Below are 12,474 nucleotides of genomic sequence, written 5' to 3' on the forward strand. Positions count from 1 at the left end.
AAAGAATTACCATATGCTCCAGCAATTCCACTTCTGGGTATATGTCCAAAAGAACTAAAGGCAGGGTCTTGAGATATTTGTACACCCACGTTTATACCAGCATTATTAACAATAACCAACAGATGGAAGAAACTCAGTGGCCCTCAAGGAATAAGCAAAATATGGTCTAATCCCTACAATGGAATATTATTCAGCCTTAAAAATGAAGGAAATTCTGACACTGCTACAACATGATTGAAGTTTGAAAATATTGTGCTAAGTAAGCCAGTCACCAAAAGACAGACATGGTAGGATTCCACTTAAATGAGGTATGTAGTGTAGTGAAATCCATAGAAAGTAGAATGGTGGTTGCCAGGGGCTGGAGGAAAGGGAAATGGCGAGGTAGTGCTTAATGTGTATAGAGTCTCAGTTTCGCAAGATCAAAAAGTTCTGGAGATTGGTTTCACACCAATGTGAATATTCTTAACACTACTGACTGCACACAAAATATTTAAGGTGGAAAACTGTGTTTTTTATATTTTACCATGACTAAAAATAATATCTAGGGAATTCCCTAGTAGTCCAGTGGTTAGGACTCTACACTTTCACTGCCAAGAGCATGGATTCAATCCTTGGTTGGAGAACTAAAGATCCCACAAGCCATACAATACGGCCAAAGTTTTTTTTAATTAAAAAATAAATTATCAGTTCAGTCGCTCAGTCGTGTCCGACTCTGCGACCCCATGGACTGAAGCACGCCAGGCTTCTCTGTCCATCACCAACTCCCAGAGCTTGCTCAAACTCATGTCCGTCAAGTCAGTGATGCCATCCATCTCATCCTTTGTCGTTCCCTTCTTTTCCTGCCTTCAGTCTTTCCCAGCATCACGGTCTTTTCCAGTTCTTCGCATCAGGTGGCCAAAGTATTGGCGTTTCAGCTTCAGCATCAGTCCTTCCAATGAATATTCAGGACTGATTTCCTTTAGGATGGACTGGTTGGATCTCCTTGCAGTCCAAGGGACTCTCAAGAGTCTTCTCCAACACCACAGTTCAAAAGCATCAATTCTTCTTTATAGGTCCAACTCTCACATCCATACCTGACTACTGGAAAAACCATAGCTTTGACTAGAGGGACCTTTGTCAGCAAAGTAAAAAAATAAATAGTTTTTTTTAAAAGTCAGTCTGGGACTTCCCTGGCGGTCCAATGGTTAAGACTCTGAACTTCCTGCTCTGAACCAGCAGGGGGCACTGGTTCAATTATCTCTGGTTAGGGAACTGAGATCCTACATGGCCAGAGGGAAAAAAAGAAGGGAGGGGAAAAAAAGTCTCCTAAATGTCTATCAACAAATGAAATGGATAAATGTAATTATTACACAATGGGACAATATTTGCCCATAAAAAGGAATGAAGTACTGATACATTACAGATGAATCTTGAAAAATTAGGCTAAGTGAAAGAAGTTATACACAAAAGGTCACATGTTGTGTGATTTCATTCATATAAAATGTCTGGAACAGGTAAAGCTATAGATTCAAGTGGGGAAGAGGAGCCCGAGGAAAGTTCAAGGCTAGTGTAGGAGCGCTTATCAGGAAAAGAAAATGCCCTTCCAGAAACTCCAACCTGTGATTAACTGACAGCAATAACCTTTTAGAGCTTCCCTAAAGGCTCAAGTGGTAAACAGTCTGCCTGCAAAGCACAAGACCCAAGAGACTTGGGTTTGGTCCCTGGGTAGGGAAGAGCCCCTGGGAGAGAAAATTGCCTGGAAAATCCCATGGGTGGCTGGAAAAGAGACTGTATACATAGTGACAGAAAGAGTGGTGGGCTAGGGTTGAGGTGATTTCTTTTGGCGGGAGCAAAAATGTCCTAAGATGGTGGTGGTGTTTGCACAACTTAGTGACTATCAGATCAGATCAGATCAGATCAGTTGCTCAGTCGTGTCCGACTCTTTGCGACCCCATGAATCGTAGCACACCAGGCCTCCCTGTCCATCACCAACTCCTGGAGTTCACCCAGACTCACATCCATCAAGTCAGTGATGCCATCCAGCCATCTCATCCTCTGTCGTCCCTTTCTCCTCCTGCCCCCAATCCCTCCCAGCATCAGAGTCTTTTCCAATGAGTCAACTCTTCGCATGAGGTGGCCAAAGTACTGGAGTTTCAGCTTTAGCATCATTCCTTCCAAAGAAATCCCAGGGCTGATCTCCTTCAGAATGGACTGGTTGGACCTCCTTGCAGTCCAAGGGACTCTCCAGAGTCTTCTCCAACACCACAGTTCAAAAGCATCAATTCTTCGGCGCTCAGCCTTCTTCACAGTCCAACTCTCACATCCATACATGACCACAGGAAAAACCATAGCCTTGACTAGACGAACCTTTGTTGGCAAAGTAATGTCTCTGCTTTTGAATATGCTATCTAGGTTGGACATAACTTTCCTTCCAAGGAGTAAGCGTCTTTTAAAGCAAATAAACACTGTATATGAGTAAACTCCATGGTGTGTGAATTACATTTCAATAAAGCCTTTTTTTTTTTTTTAAGTCAGATCAATGTTAGTACTCTAGTCAAAACTGCCATGGCTTCTCTTTTTCCTCAGACTAGAAGCCTTCCTCACAATGGAAAAAATCCTGCATGCTATGCCTCTCATGTTCTCTCCTACCAATCTCTTTGTTCATTCAACTGAAGCCATACCCCCTCCTTGCTTAGGGACACAGACACACTCCTGCTTTAGGGCCTTTGCACTGGCTGTTCCATCTGGAATTCAAGTTCCTTAGATATCAGCTAGGCTAGCCCTGTCTCCTCATCCAAGTCTTTGCTTAAATGTTACCTTCTTAATGAGGTCTGCTTGACCACCCCATCTTCAATTGCACCATCACCACCACTCCAGTACTCCTAATTCCCTCACTCTATAATTTACTTTTCCTGCAAGTACTTATCAACTGATTAATAACTTGAGTTACATTTATTGTCTCTCTCCCCTGCTAGAAAAGAAGCTCACGAAGGGCCTTGATCTTAGTAGAGCTCACTGGTAAATCCCGAGGACCCAGAACAGTGCCCGGAAATGAGTAGGTGCTCTACAAGTGTGTATTGAATAAATGAATGGCAAGCATCTCAGAAAAATGAACGGTTGTTATCTTCCTAATCCATGAATAAGCAGGCAGGGCAGAGGTGTAAATAAGGTTTTCTTACCGAGAGGAGCAAGCAGCTGGGCTCCTGAGGCTGAGGTTCTGGGTGAGGGGGAGTGGAAAAAGGAAGTTTTTGACTAGGACCCCAGGAACAGGACTGGAGAAGGAAATGGCAACCCACTCCAGTAGTCTTGCCTGGAAAACCCAACAGACAGAGGAGCCTGGTGGGCTACAGTCCATGGGTCACAAAAGATGAGACCCGAGTTAGTGACTAAACAGCAAGGAACAGGGCAAGGAAAAGTGAAGCAGAGGTTAAGCTGCAGAAGGTGGTGATGTTCAAACCCAATTTTAAAGTTATATAGAAACAGTCATGATTCCGGGTCACAAACTTTTGATGCTTAGTATGTCAACATCTATCTGAGGGCTCCCCTCATAGCTCAATTGGTAAATCATCTGCCTGAAATGCAGGAGACCTGGGTTCAATTCCTGGGTCGGGAAGGAAATGGCACCCCACTCCAGTATTCTTGCCTGGAGAATCCCATGGACAGAGGAGCCTGGCAGGCTACAGTCCATGGGGTCACAAAGGGTCAGACACGACTTAGCGACTAAACCACCACCATGTCAACATCATAAATAAATATTTAAGTGTTTTTGCAACTTAAACACCCTCCTGGCTATCTCAGAAAATGCTGCTGATGCATATCAATAACTCTGCTGTGGTTGGTTTGTTTAATTTGGCTGTGCCCCTCTTCGATGTGGCACGAGGGATCTGAGTTCTGTGACCCTGGCCGCCTGCACTGGTGTGGAGTCTTAACTACAGGACCACTGGAGAAGTCTCAGTTCTGCTGTTTTGTGTTTCCTTTTTATTTCCCCTTGTTGGATATCTGGATAGAGTAAGGAAAAAGAGAAGAAGACTTTGATTCATTCAGATTCTACCAACTGGCCTCAGGTCTCACACACACACACCTCCCATTCTCATCAGAGCCCCCTCGAAGGTGTTATTAGCCCATACTGTAATATTGAGGAAACGGAGGCAGGGCGCTGGGAACGGAGCCTGACACACAGGAGATGCTCAGTAAACTTTTACTGGACTGAACCGGAGTGGGAAACGCTCAGCGCGGGAGAGAAGAGAACGAAATCCTTCCACCTTTCCCTCGTCTCTTCCCTGGGGTTCCTGTGAGGCGCGATGCTCCTGGGAATTAAAAGCGGGAAGAGGCGTGGAGCACGCGGCAATGGCATCCCACTCGCCAGGTCGGGAAAACTGCAGCCCCCTACCCAATCCGCCCCCGCTCCTCGTCACCCCCACCTCCACACTTTAGGGGGCACCTGGAACTCTCTGGAGGACGCCTCCCAGCCTGCCCTGGGAGGTCCGGCGCGCCTGCCAGGCTGCAGAGAAGCACAGAGGCGCGCCCACAGGTCCCTGCGGTCGGTCCCTCCGGCATCTGCCCCGGAGGCCGGTTCGCTGCTCATCTCGGCACAGCTCGAAGCCGGAGGCTGGAGCGCGCCGACGAAGCCGGAGGGCCAGGGAGCAGGAACGCGCTCGGCCCTCGACCCCGGGGTGGGCTGCTTGTGCCTTGGCCAGGGCGCGCCGGGGTCCCTGGGCAGCCCTTCCCCTGGCGCGGTCGGCCGCCAGCGGGATCATCCCCACTTCGGCGGCTCGCTCCTCCCCTTGATCCCCGCGCACCCCCTTCTCCTGCCCCAGCCGCGGAGATCACTCCGCTCGCAGCTCCGCCGAGTCGCGCCGGGTGCTGCAGCGGCTGGAGCCCCCGGAGCTGCGCGCTCGCCAGGACCCAGACGGCTGCCGGAGCCCAGGCAGCCCCGGGGCGGCGGCACCATGAATGGCTCGGGTGGCCTGGACACCGAGGACACAAGCGAGGCGGGAGGCGGGAACAGCTGGCAGCTTGAGGCGGTCATCGTGCCCACGCTCTTTGCGCTCATCTTCCTCGTGGGCACCGTAGGCAACGCACTGGTGCTGGCCGTGCTGCTTCGCAGTGGCCAGGCGGTCAGCACAACCAACCTGTTCATCCTCAATCTGGGCGTGGCCGACCTGTGTTTCATCGTGTGCTGCGTGCCCTTCCAGGCCACCATCTACACCCTGGACGACTGGGTGTTCGGCTCGCTGCTTTGCAAGGCGGTGCACTTCCTCATCTTCCTCACCATGCACGCCAGCAGCTTCACGCTGGCCGCCGTCTCCCTGGACCGGTGAGCTGGCATCCCAGGGGGTCGCACACGCAGGCTAGAGCTGAGAGGAAGGGGGCTGCACTTGAGGGTCAAGGAGAGATGTGCAGAGAGGAGAGAGAGAAGGCTAGGAAGGAAGGGGCACCAGGAGGGAGTGAAAGACAAGCAGGTGTGTTGGAGGAAAACGAGGAGGAAGAATGGGGGACCTTGGTGTCCCTCTGTTAGGTGCCTCCTCAGGGACTCTAGGCTCCTCAGGGACTCAGGACCTCAGCTCTCCAGCCCTTCGCTGTCTGATAAAGCATGGCCTTTCTGGGTAGGAAGCGTTTTCCCATGCTGAGTTTCATTTGAGGGTCAAGGCCCCTTGGGAGGCTGGGACAGGAAGGATTGCTGTGCCCAGTTTACAGACCAAACCGGGTTTATAAGTGATTCGCTCAGAGTGGCCTATCCTGTAACCCTGTGCCTGAAGTCAGCCGTCTGTCTCCTCTTGTCAAGCTCAGGCACCTCCACCTCGCTGGCCTCCAAACCACAGTTTGCTCGGCACAGTCTACTCTGGCTCCGACTGCAGAATCTGGGTCCTTTGTGAGGGCCCACACCAAACTCCAAGCAAGCCCGCCCCAGGGGCCCTAGGTTGGTCCCACCCTACCCCACCCCACCTCTGCACCCTACCAACAGGCCTGGAGTCAAGGGCAGGAGAAGAGTGGGCCCAAGGGTCCCCCTGAATGCTGAAGCTTGGAAGGACACCGGGATGATTCCTGGGGTGGGAATCCTGGTCTGACTCTGCTACCTCCCTGGCCCCCTCCGTCCTCAGGTTCCTTCCCTGGACAGGCAAAGAGGTGAAGCCACATTCCCCATGCACCAGCGCCCCCGCCCCCAGTTCCACTGAGCACTAAGTGTGTCAGTTCCGATAGGCTAGCGCCGGATTCTTTAAGAAATCCCCTCTGTACCTTGCCTGAGGTGTCTCCAGGCTGTCTCTTAGAGCCTCAGCGCCTGGGTCCTACCTCTGGGGGCAACATCACTGGTGAGTAATCACAGCCTGCCAGAACCCCGAAGCCGGTTTAATCTTGGGGGTGTCCGCCCGGGTGGAGTCTGACAGTGCTCGTAGTCTCAGAAAGAACAAATGAATAGCCTTTCCTGCTCCCGAGTCCCGCCCCACGGGTGGGCGCGGCTGAGGGTGTCCGGGATGGGATGCTCGGTGTCGCCCTCTGGGCTTGTGCGGCGTTACGCTGCGCTGGAGAACTTTCCGGACGGTGAGTGCGGGACTCGAGGTGGAGGGGTCCGGCCTGGCTCCCGCGAATCCTGCTGGCTCACCCGACGTCTTGCTTTCTGGCCTGACCCGCAGGTACCTGGCCATCCGCTATCCACTGCACTCCCGCGAGCTGCGCACGCCTCGCAACGCGATGGCGGCCATCAGTCTCGTCTGGGGGCTCTCGCTGCTCTTCTCCGCGCCGTACCTGAGTTACTATCGCCAGTCCCGGTTAGCCAACCTGACCGTGTGCCACCCGGCGTGGAGCGCGCCGCGCCGCCGCGCCATGGACCTCTGCACCTTCGTCGTCAGCTATCTGCTGCCGGTCCTGGTGCTCGGCCTGACCTACGCGCTCACCCTGCGCTACCTCTGGTGCGCCGTCGACCCGGCGGCCGCCGGCTCGGGCGCCCGGCGCGCCAAGCGTAAGGTGACACGCATGATCATCATCGTGACCGCGCTCTTCTGCCTCTGCTGGATGCCTCACCACACGCTGATCCTCTGCGTGTGGTTCGGCCGTTTTCCTCTTACGCGCGCCACTTACGCGCTGCGCATCCTCTCGCACCTGGTCTCCTATGCCAACTCCTGCGTCAACCCCATCGTCTACGCTCTCGTCTCCAAGCACTTCCGCAAGGGTTTCCGAGAGATCTGCGCGGGCCTGTTGCGCCGCGCCCCGCGCAGAGCCTCGGGCCGCGTGTGCGTCGCGCCCCGGGCCCCCCACGGCGGCAGCGTGCTGGAGCGCGAGTCGACTGACCCTCTGCCCCTGTGCCGGCGCCTCTCCGCGGCCAGTCGTCCAGCCACGTTCCCGACCTGTCCGGGAAGGACCCAAAGGCCCCCAAAGGCATCTTGACAGTTAAGTTGACTTAAGGGCACTAAGGGGGTATGCTTGGGTACTGAACGATTGGAGTCAGAGGTTGGGGGATCGTGGAGGGAAATTCATTTGTTAATAAAACGTGCAAACCATTCCACGTGCTGTGGCGCGCTGTCTCTGCCTGTCTCAGGGGCCCCAGGCTCCATGGTGAGAAGCCTCTGGGACTTCCCAGGGGAGCTCTGGATGGATGAGTACAAGAGAGGGGCCTGCACTGAAGGCAGCAGAGTTAAAATCCGCCTAGAAACCCCTAATGGATACTGGGGAGTGTGTGACGACCTAAGATGACCTAAGGCTCTTTGCACGTGGCCATCTGGACACACCAGGTGTATATAAATCGAGGAAACAGCAGCTGCCAGTGCGCAGCACAAAAGCAAGCTGTCAGAGCATGCTGGACAAGTCAGATGATGACAGACTTGGCAGACCTGGACACTGTGTGTGTTCCCATTAGCGTTTGTGTGCAGGTGTGTGGCAGGTCCTCGCCTGTTGCCAGCTCTCTGAGGCTCTATGGAGTCACGCCAACCAGATCAGCGCCTAACCACCTTCAGCCCTTGAGTTTCCTTCCCTCCCTGCAGCTGTCTGGGACCTGGTCTCCAAGGCAGGTTTATCCTTAGGTTAGGAAAGTCACCCCCACAGCCATCAGTCCTGCTCTAGGGTGCACAGTGGTGTTTCTAAGGCACTGCTGGCCTGGGGCAGCCTGAGAATCCTACAGGGAGCAGAAATACCCCAGGGGCTTTGGTCAGAAGCGAGCCCCTAGCTGTTCCCAGGTTTGCCCCACTTTTGGAGTCCTTGAGCCAAGGCCTTTGACATGAAATTAGTTGTTTGAGGAGAGGCAGGGAAACTCTCAAGGGTGTGCCACCTTCACATGGCTGGGCACAGAGCGCTGTGGTAAGGGTTTCGGTGCTTAGCCAGGCAGGTGCCTGCTGTGGAAACCCAGGTTGCACCTGCCCAGATTGGAAGGACCTTGTCAGGGAAAGGTGTGTGTATGTTTAGGCAGGGGTCCCATGCATGCCTCGTCTGCTTGGTGAGTCTTGAATGTGAAAACTGGTTCCAGGTGGGGGAAATGGAGCGCGGGCCTGGAAGCCTGGGCAGATGCAAGTTGGGCGGGGCTGGGTCCTGAGCTTTGTCTTTCGGTGTTTGCGGAACCTGGGGTGCAGGTGTGCCAAGTCTAAGGCTCCAGGGTCGTTGCACAGAACAGCTGCCTCCAACCGACTGCCCAGTCTCCCAGAGAAGTGACTGAAATAGAGGTTGTAGCTTAGGCGCTGCTGCTCCATCCAGTCCCCCTGCATAGCCTCTCATGATGGCCCTGCGGCTCCTGCTGCATCTCACCTTCCTCGGGCTCGGAACCACTCAGCCTTTGGCTCAGCAGCAGGGCTTTAGCGCGCCGGCATTCGGTAGGTAGAGACCATAAGGCCTTGAGCTTTGGGATTTGGGTCCCAAGGCACAGGGTGACCTCGATCTCCACCCTTCAGACTGGCCATCCTCCTCCAACCTCAACTCACCCCAGGAGGTTCCGGATCACATCCAGATTCCGAACAACGGAAGCAAGCCCCTGGTGGTGGATGTGCAGGTGTTTGTGTCCAATGTGTTTAACGTGGTAAGTGTCCTGAGGACCCGGGGGGCCCCAAGTACTGAGCTGGAGATGGAACAGGGCTCAGCCTAGTGAACGCCAGGGTCTCCTGCCTTCGTGCCACAGTGCCCACCCCCGAGGTGACACACCGTTCCCCTCCCCCAGGACATCCTTCGGTACACAGTGTCCTCCACGTTGCTGCTTCGGCTGGTGAGCATCCATGGCGGGTGGGGGCTGAGGAAGGGAGAGACCCCTGTGAGTCCAGCACAGACGTACTGGCCTTTGTCAACCTGCTAAGCCCAGGGGCACATATACACGGACACTGGGAGCCTTAGTAGCATCCTTGTGTCCCCAGTCCTGGCTGAACACACGCCTGGCCTTGAACTCAACTGGGCACCAGCGGAACCCAATCATGCTGCCCTGGGACGTACTCTGGATGCCGAGACTCACTGTTTGGGAGGCGTAAGTGAGGCAGGGGTTGTTTTCCCTGGCACGGGCCAGGCGCAGCCTTCTCTATTACTCATCTGGAGCCGGGAGGTCCTCTTACTGAATATCCCCCTCCTGGTGGCCCCGCCAGACCACTGGCACGACTCCCGTGCACTATGGTGCCCTACCTTCCAGAACCCCGAGGGCAGTGCACAGCAGCTGGGAACATGCTGGGGTTCCCCCTCCTCCCCCCTCTGAGGGGTGCCTGTCCCTCTGCAGCCTCTGGGTGAATTGGCAGGACAAGAGCCCGCAGGCCCGCGTAGACAGGGACGGCCACATCGAGTTCTACCTGGCCCTCACCACGGAGACCAACTGCGACTTTGAGCTCTTCCACTTCCCCAGGGACCAGAGCGACTGCCACCTCACCTTCTTCGCTTTCAGCAACACTGGTGCTGGCAGAACAGGAGCTGGGGGATGGGGGGGGGAGCCGCTGGCCCCCAGCAAACACTGACCTGGGGGACCGGGCCTGGGTCGCACCTGCCCACCCCCGGCTTAGGGGAGCTGGGCACGCTTCTTTCACTCCATATGTCCCACTCAAATAGTGGCCACATCTCCCAGTCCTCCCCTGCTGTAGGCTGTGGGCCCCTCCAGTCTTCTTCCCCCACCCCCAGAGCAACAGTTCTGGGCCAACAGCCAGGGCCGAACTGCACACTTGTGTCCAGCCCAGAGGCGCAGGCTGCTGCAGCCTCACTCCTGGAAACATCCTGAAGGTGTAGCCACCCACTGATTATCCCACAAACCCAGCAGGTGATGTTCAACTCGGCAGAGTAGTCCCACTTTCCCTTCCATCCCTTCCCTCTGGGAAATACCACAGCTGCCGCCCCACGAATCCTAGTATTTCAGGTGTGAGATGATATACTGGTGAGTGAGTCTGTGAGCATGTCCCCTGCCCCTCTGTGAAGTGGTGCAAAGTGCGTTTATTTTTACAATGAAAATTCATTTTATGAATCTGAGATGGCCCTTCCTCTAAGTGGAGAAAACTTGGGGTATTGCTAAATCAGTTTGGAAAGCCCCTGGACAGACCAGCTTCCAAGTCTGCCCCCAGCAATCATCAGAGGGCTCCGTCATCCCTGGCTCCAGTCCGTCCCTGCCCCTACTGCCAAGACAGATGCAGGCACAGGGTATTTCTTTCTGAGTTCACCGTTCTCACCCCTCCCCCTTCAGTGACGGAGCTGGAGTTCCAGGTCCACGCGGTGAACGAGATTGTGAGTGTCAAGAGGGAGTTCGTGGTTCAGGATCTGAAAACCCAAATCCCGCCCCAGCACCTGGTACCCTGCTTCCAGGTGACGGTGAGTTGGGAGATGGTTACCAAGGGCTGAGGGGGGTGTTGGGGATGCACAGTCAGAGGCCACGACCTCACTCTTCTATGCCCAACCCCTGAACGCCCTGTCTTCCTTCCAGTTGCGCCTGCAGAACACAGCACTAAAGGCCATCTTAACGCTCCTGGTCCCTGGGGAGGCGCTGCTGTTGGCTGACCTTTGCGGGGGGCTGCTGCCCCTCTACACTGAGCGCATCGCCTACAAGGTGACCCTGCTTCTGAGCTACCTCGTCTTCCACTCCTCCCTGATACAGGCCCTGCCCAGCTCCTCCTCCTGCAACCCCCTGCTAGGTAAGGCCCTGCCCTTGCCGCTCTGTGCTGGGTCTGCCTCACTCTGCTCCCCCGCCTGCTGTCACCAGAGCCAGGGTGCCTCTGCTCAGGTCCCAGGGCCCGTGAGGCCAGGCCTGGCTCCTGACCGCTCTTCTCCGCCCCCTCTCCAGTTTACTACTTCACCGTCCTGCTGCTGCTGCTCTTTGTCAGCACCACCGAGACTGTGCTGTTGACCGGGCTCCTGGCCCGGGGCAACCTCAGGGCAGAGGACAGCCCCAGCCCAGCGCTGAATGGGGAGCAGCACGACCATGGGAAGCCAGGGCCTAACCCTGAAGGTGGGCAGGGGCTGGGGCCCCTTCCTGGGGGGGTGGATAAGGAGGTCTAGGGGCAGAGCTGGCAGACTGAGGCTGCAGGTCACCGGGCTCTTTAGAGGTTCCTGCACCCTTCTCGGCCGGCTCTGCTCTCCGGACTCCACTGTGGCCGCGCTCGCAAGCAGCAGGTCTGGAGCAGGGAGCAGAATCAGCCGCCCTAAGCCCCAGTGACTTCAGACTCCCTGGGCTTCCCAGGTGGCACTAGGGGTATAGAGCCCACCTGCCAATGCAGGAGACATAAGAGACATGGGTTCAATCCCTGGGTCAGGAAGATCCTCTGGAGGAGAGTATGGCAACCCACTCCAGTATTCTTGCCTGGAGAATCCCATGGACAGAGGAGCCTGGAAGGCTACAGTCCACGGGGTCACAAAGAGTCGGACACGACTGAAGTGACTGAGCACAGGAAAACGCTGTGGCTTGCACAGCCTCTCTCAGAGGGCACTTCTTCAACTCATGATGATCTAGAAGGGGCCAGACCCGATTGTTCCTTAGTTGTGAATCTGATGAAGGGGGACACAGACTCGCACTCGGGTTCACCCTTGTGCACACGCAGAGCATGCAGTACGTCTTCTTTTACTCTTCCTGTCCACACAGAAGCCCCTGGAGCAGGGAAGGGGTCCAGAAGGAGCTGGGCGGAGGCTGCTGACCACATCTTCTTCCAGGTGTATGTGGTAGGGGTGGCGTGTAGCCAGGTCATCTTCATTGTGCTTTGGATGTGGGCGACATGCAAGTCGGACCCAGCCCCTGGAGCGGCCTCACCCCACGGCGGGCAGCCCAGGCTGTAACGGGCAGGGCCCAGGGCTGCAGACCTGGGGGGCGAGGGCTGTGATGGGGCCTCTGGAGGGGGAGGGAGGTGGACTCTCCTCCCTCAGCCTGGAGGACCCTAGGCCACCCCGAGCTCTCCTTCCTGTGAGCATGTAAGCAAGGAGTGTGGAATAAACACATCGCCCCAGGGCAAGGGCGCCTCTGGGGTTTGTCTTGTCGCGCTCAGCTGTTCACTTTTGTTGGAGTAGGTGGGGCCCCATCTCACATCCCTGAGCCCCGCTCTGCTCCAGACTGTCTCACTACTGTCCGCTGGT

General features: G+C 55.5%; 2 protein-coding genes across 2 annotated transcripts; both read left to right on the top strand.

Moving 5' to 3' along the window:
- Positions 1 to 3,676: 3,676 nt before the first annotated feature.
- GALR2 (galanin receptor 2) lies at positions 3,677 to 8,013 on the top strand. Its single transcript, XM_006045293.4, has 2 exons — positions 3,677 to 5,296; positions 6,612 to 8,013. Exons 1-2 carry the CDS (start codon positions 4,281 to 4,283, stop codon positions 7,360 to 7,362), a joined length of 1,767 nt encoding a protein of 588 aa, XP_006045355.4. The 5' UTR covers positions 3,677 to 4,280; the 3' UTR covers positions 7,363 to 8,013.
- A 625-nt stretch (positions 8,014 to 8,638) lies between these two features.
- Positions 8,639 to 12,180, top strand: ZACN (zinc activated ion channel). Its single transcript, XM_006045292.4, has 9 exons — positions 8,639 to 8,774; positions 8,853 to 8,977; positions 9,116 to 9,160; positions 9,306 to 9,412; positions 9,656 to 9,825; positions 10,601 to 10,725; positions 10,838 to 11,045; positions 11,195 to 11,359; positions 11,990 to 12,180. Exons 1-9 carry the CDS (start codon positions 8,678 to 8,680, stop codon positions 12,178 to 12,180), a joined length of 1,233 nt encoding a protein of 410 aa, XP_006045354.2. The 5' UTR covers positions 8,639 to 8,677.
- The last annotated feature ends 294 nt before the right edge of the window (positions 12,181 to 12,474 follow it).

This window comes from Bubalus bubalis, chromosome 3, assembly GCF_019923935.1.
Source record: "Bubalus bubalis isolate 160015118507 breed Murrah chromosome 3, NDDB_SH_1, whole genome shotgun sequence".
In the NCBI taxonomy this organism is placed as follows: domain Eukaryota; kingdom Metazoa; phylum Chordata; class Mammalia; order Artiodactyla; family Bovidae; genus Bubalus; species Bubalus bubalis.

What these genes read in the sequence shown, in the direction of transcription:
- GALR2 (XM_006045293.4), top strand. Translation starts at nt 4,281, where the DNA reads ATGCTCCTGGGAATTAAAAGCGGGAAGAGGCGTGGAGCACGCGGCAAT. An exon ending in GCCGCCGTCTCCCTGGACCG is followed by an intron (nt 5,297 to 6,611) that starts GTGAGCTGGCAT and finishes CCTGACCCGCAG; the next exon opens with GTACCTGGCCATCCGCTATC.
- ZACN (XM_006045292.4), top strand. Translation starts at nt 8,678, where the DNA reads ATGATGGCCCTGCGGCTCCTGCTGCATCTCACCTTCCTCGGGCTCGGA. An exon ending in CTTTAGCGCGCCGGCATTCG is followed by an intron (nt 8,775 to 8,852) that starts GTAGGTAGAGAC and finishes TCCACCCTTCAG; the next exon opens with ACTGGCCATCCTCCTCCAAC. An exon ending in CTCCTGCAACCCCCTGCTAG is followed by an intron (nt 11,046 to 11,194) that starts GTAAGGCCCTGC and finishes CCCCCTCTCCAG; the next exon opens with TTTACTACTTCACCGTCCTG.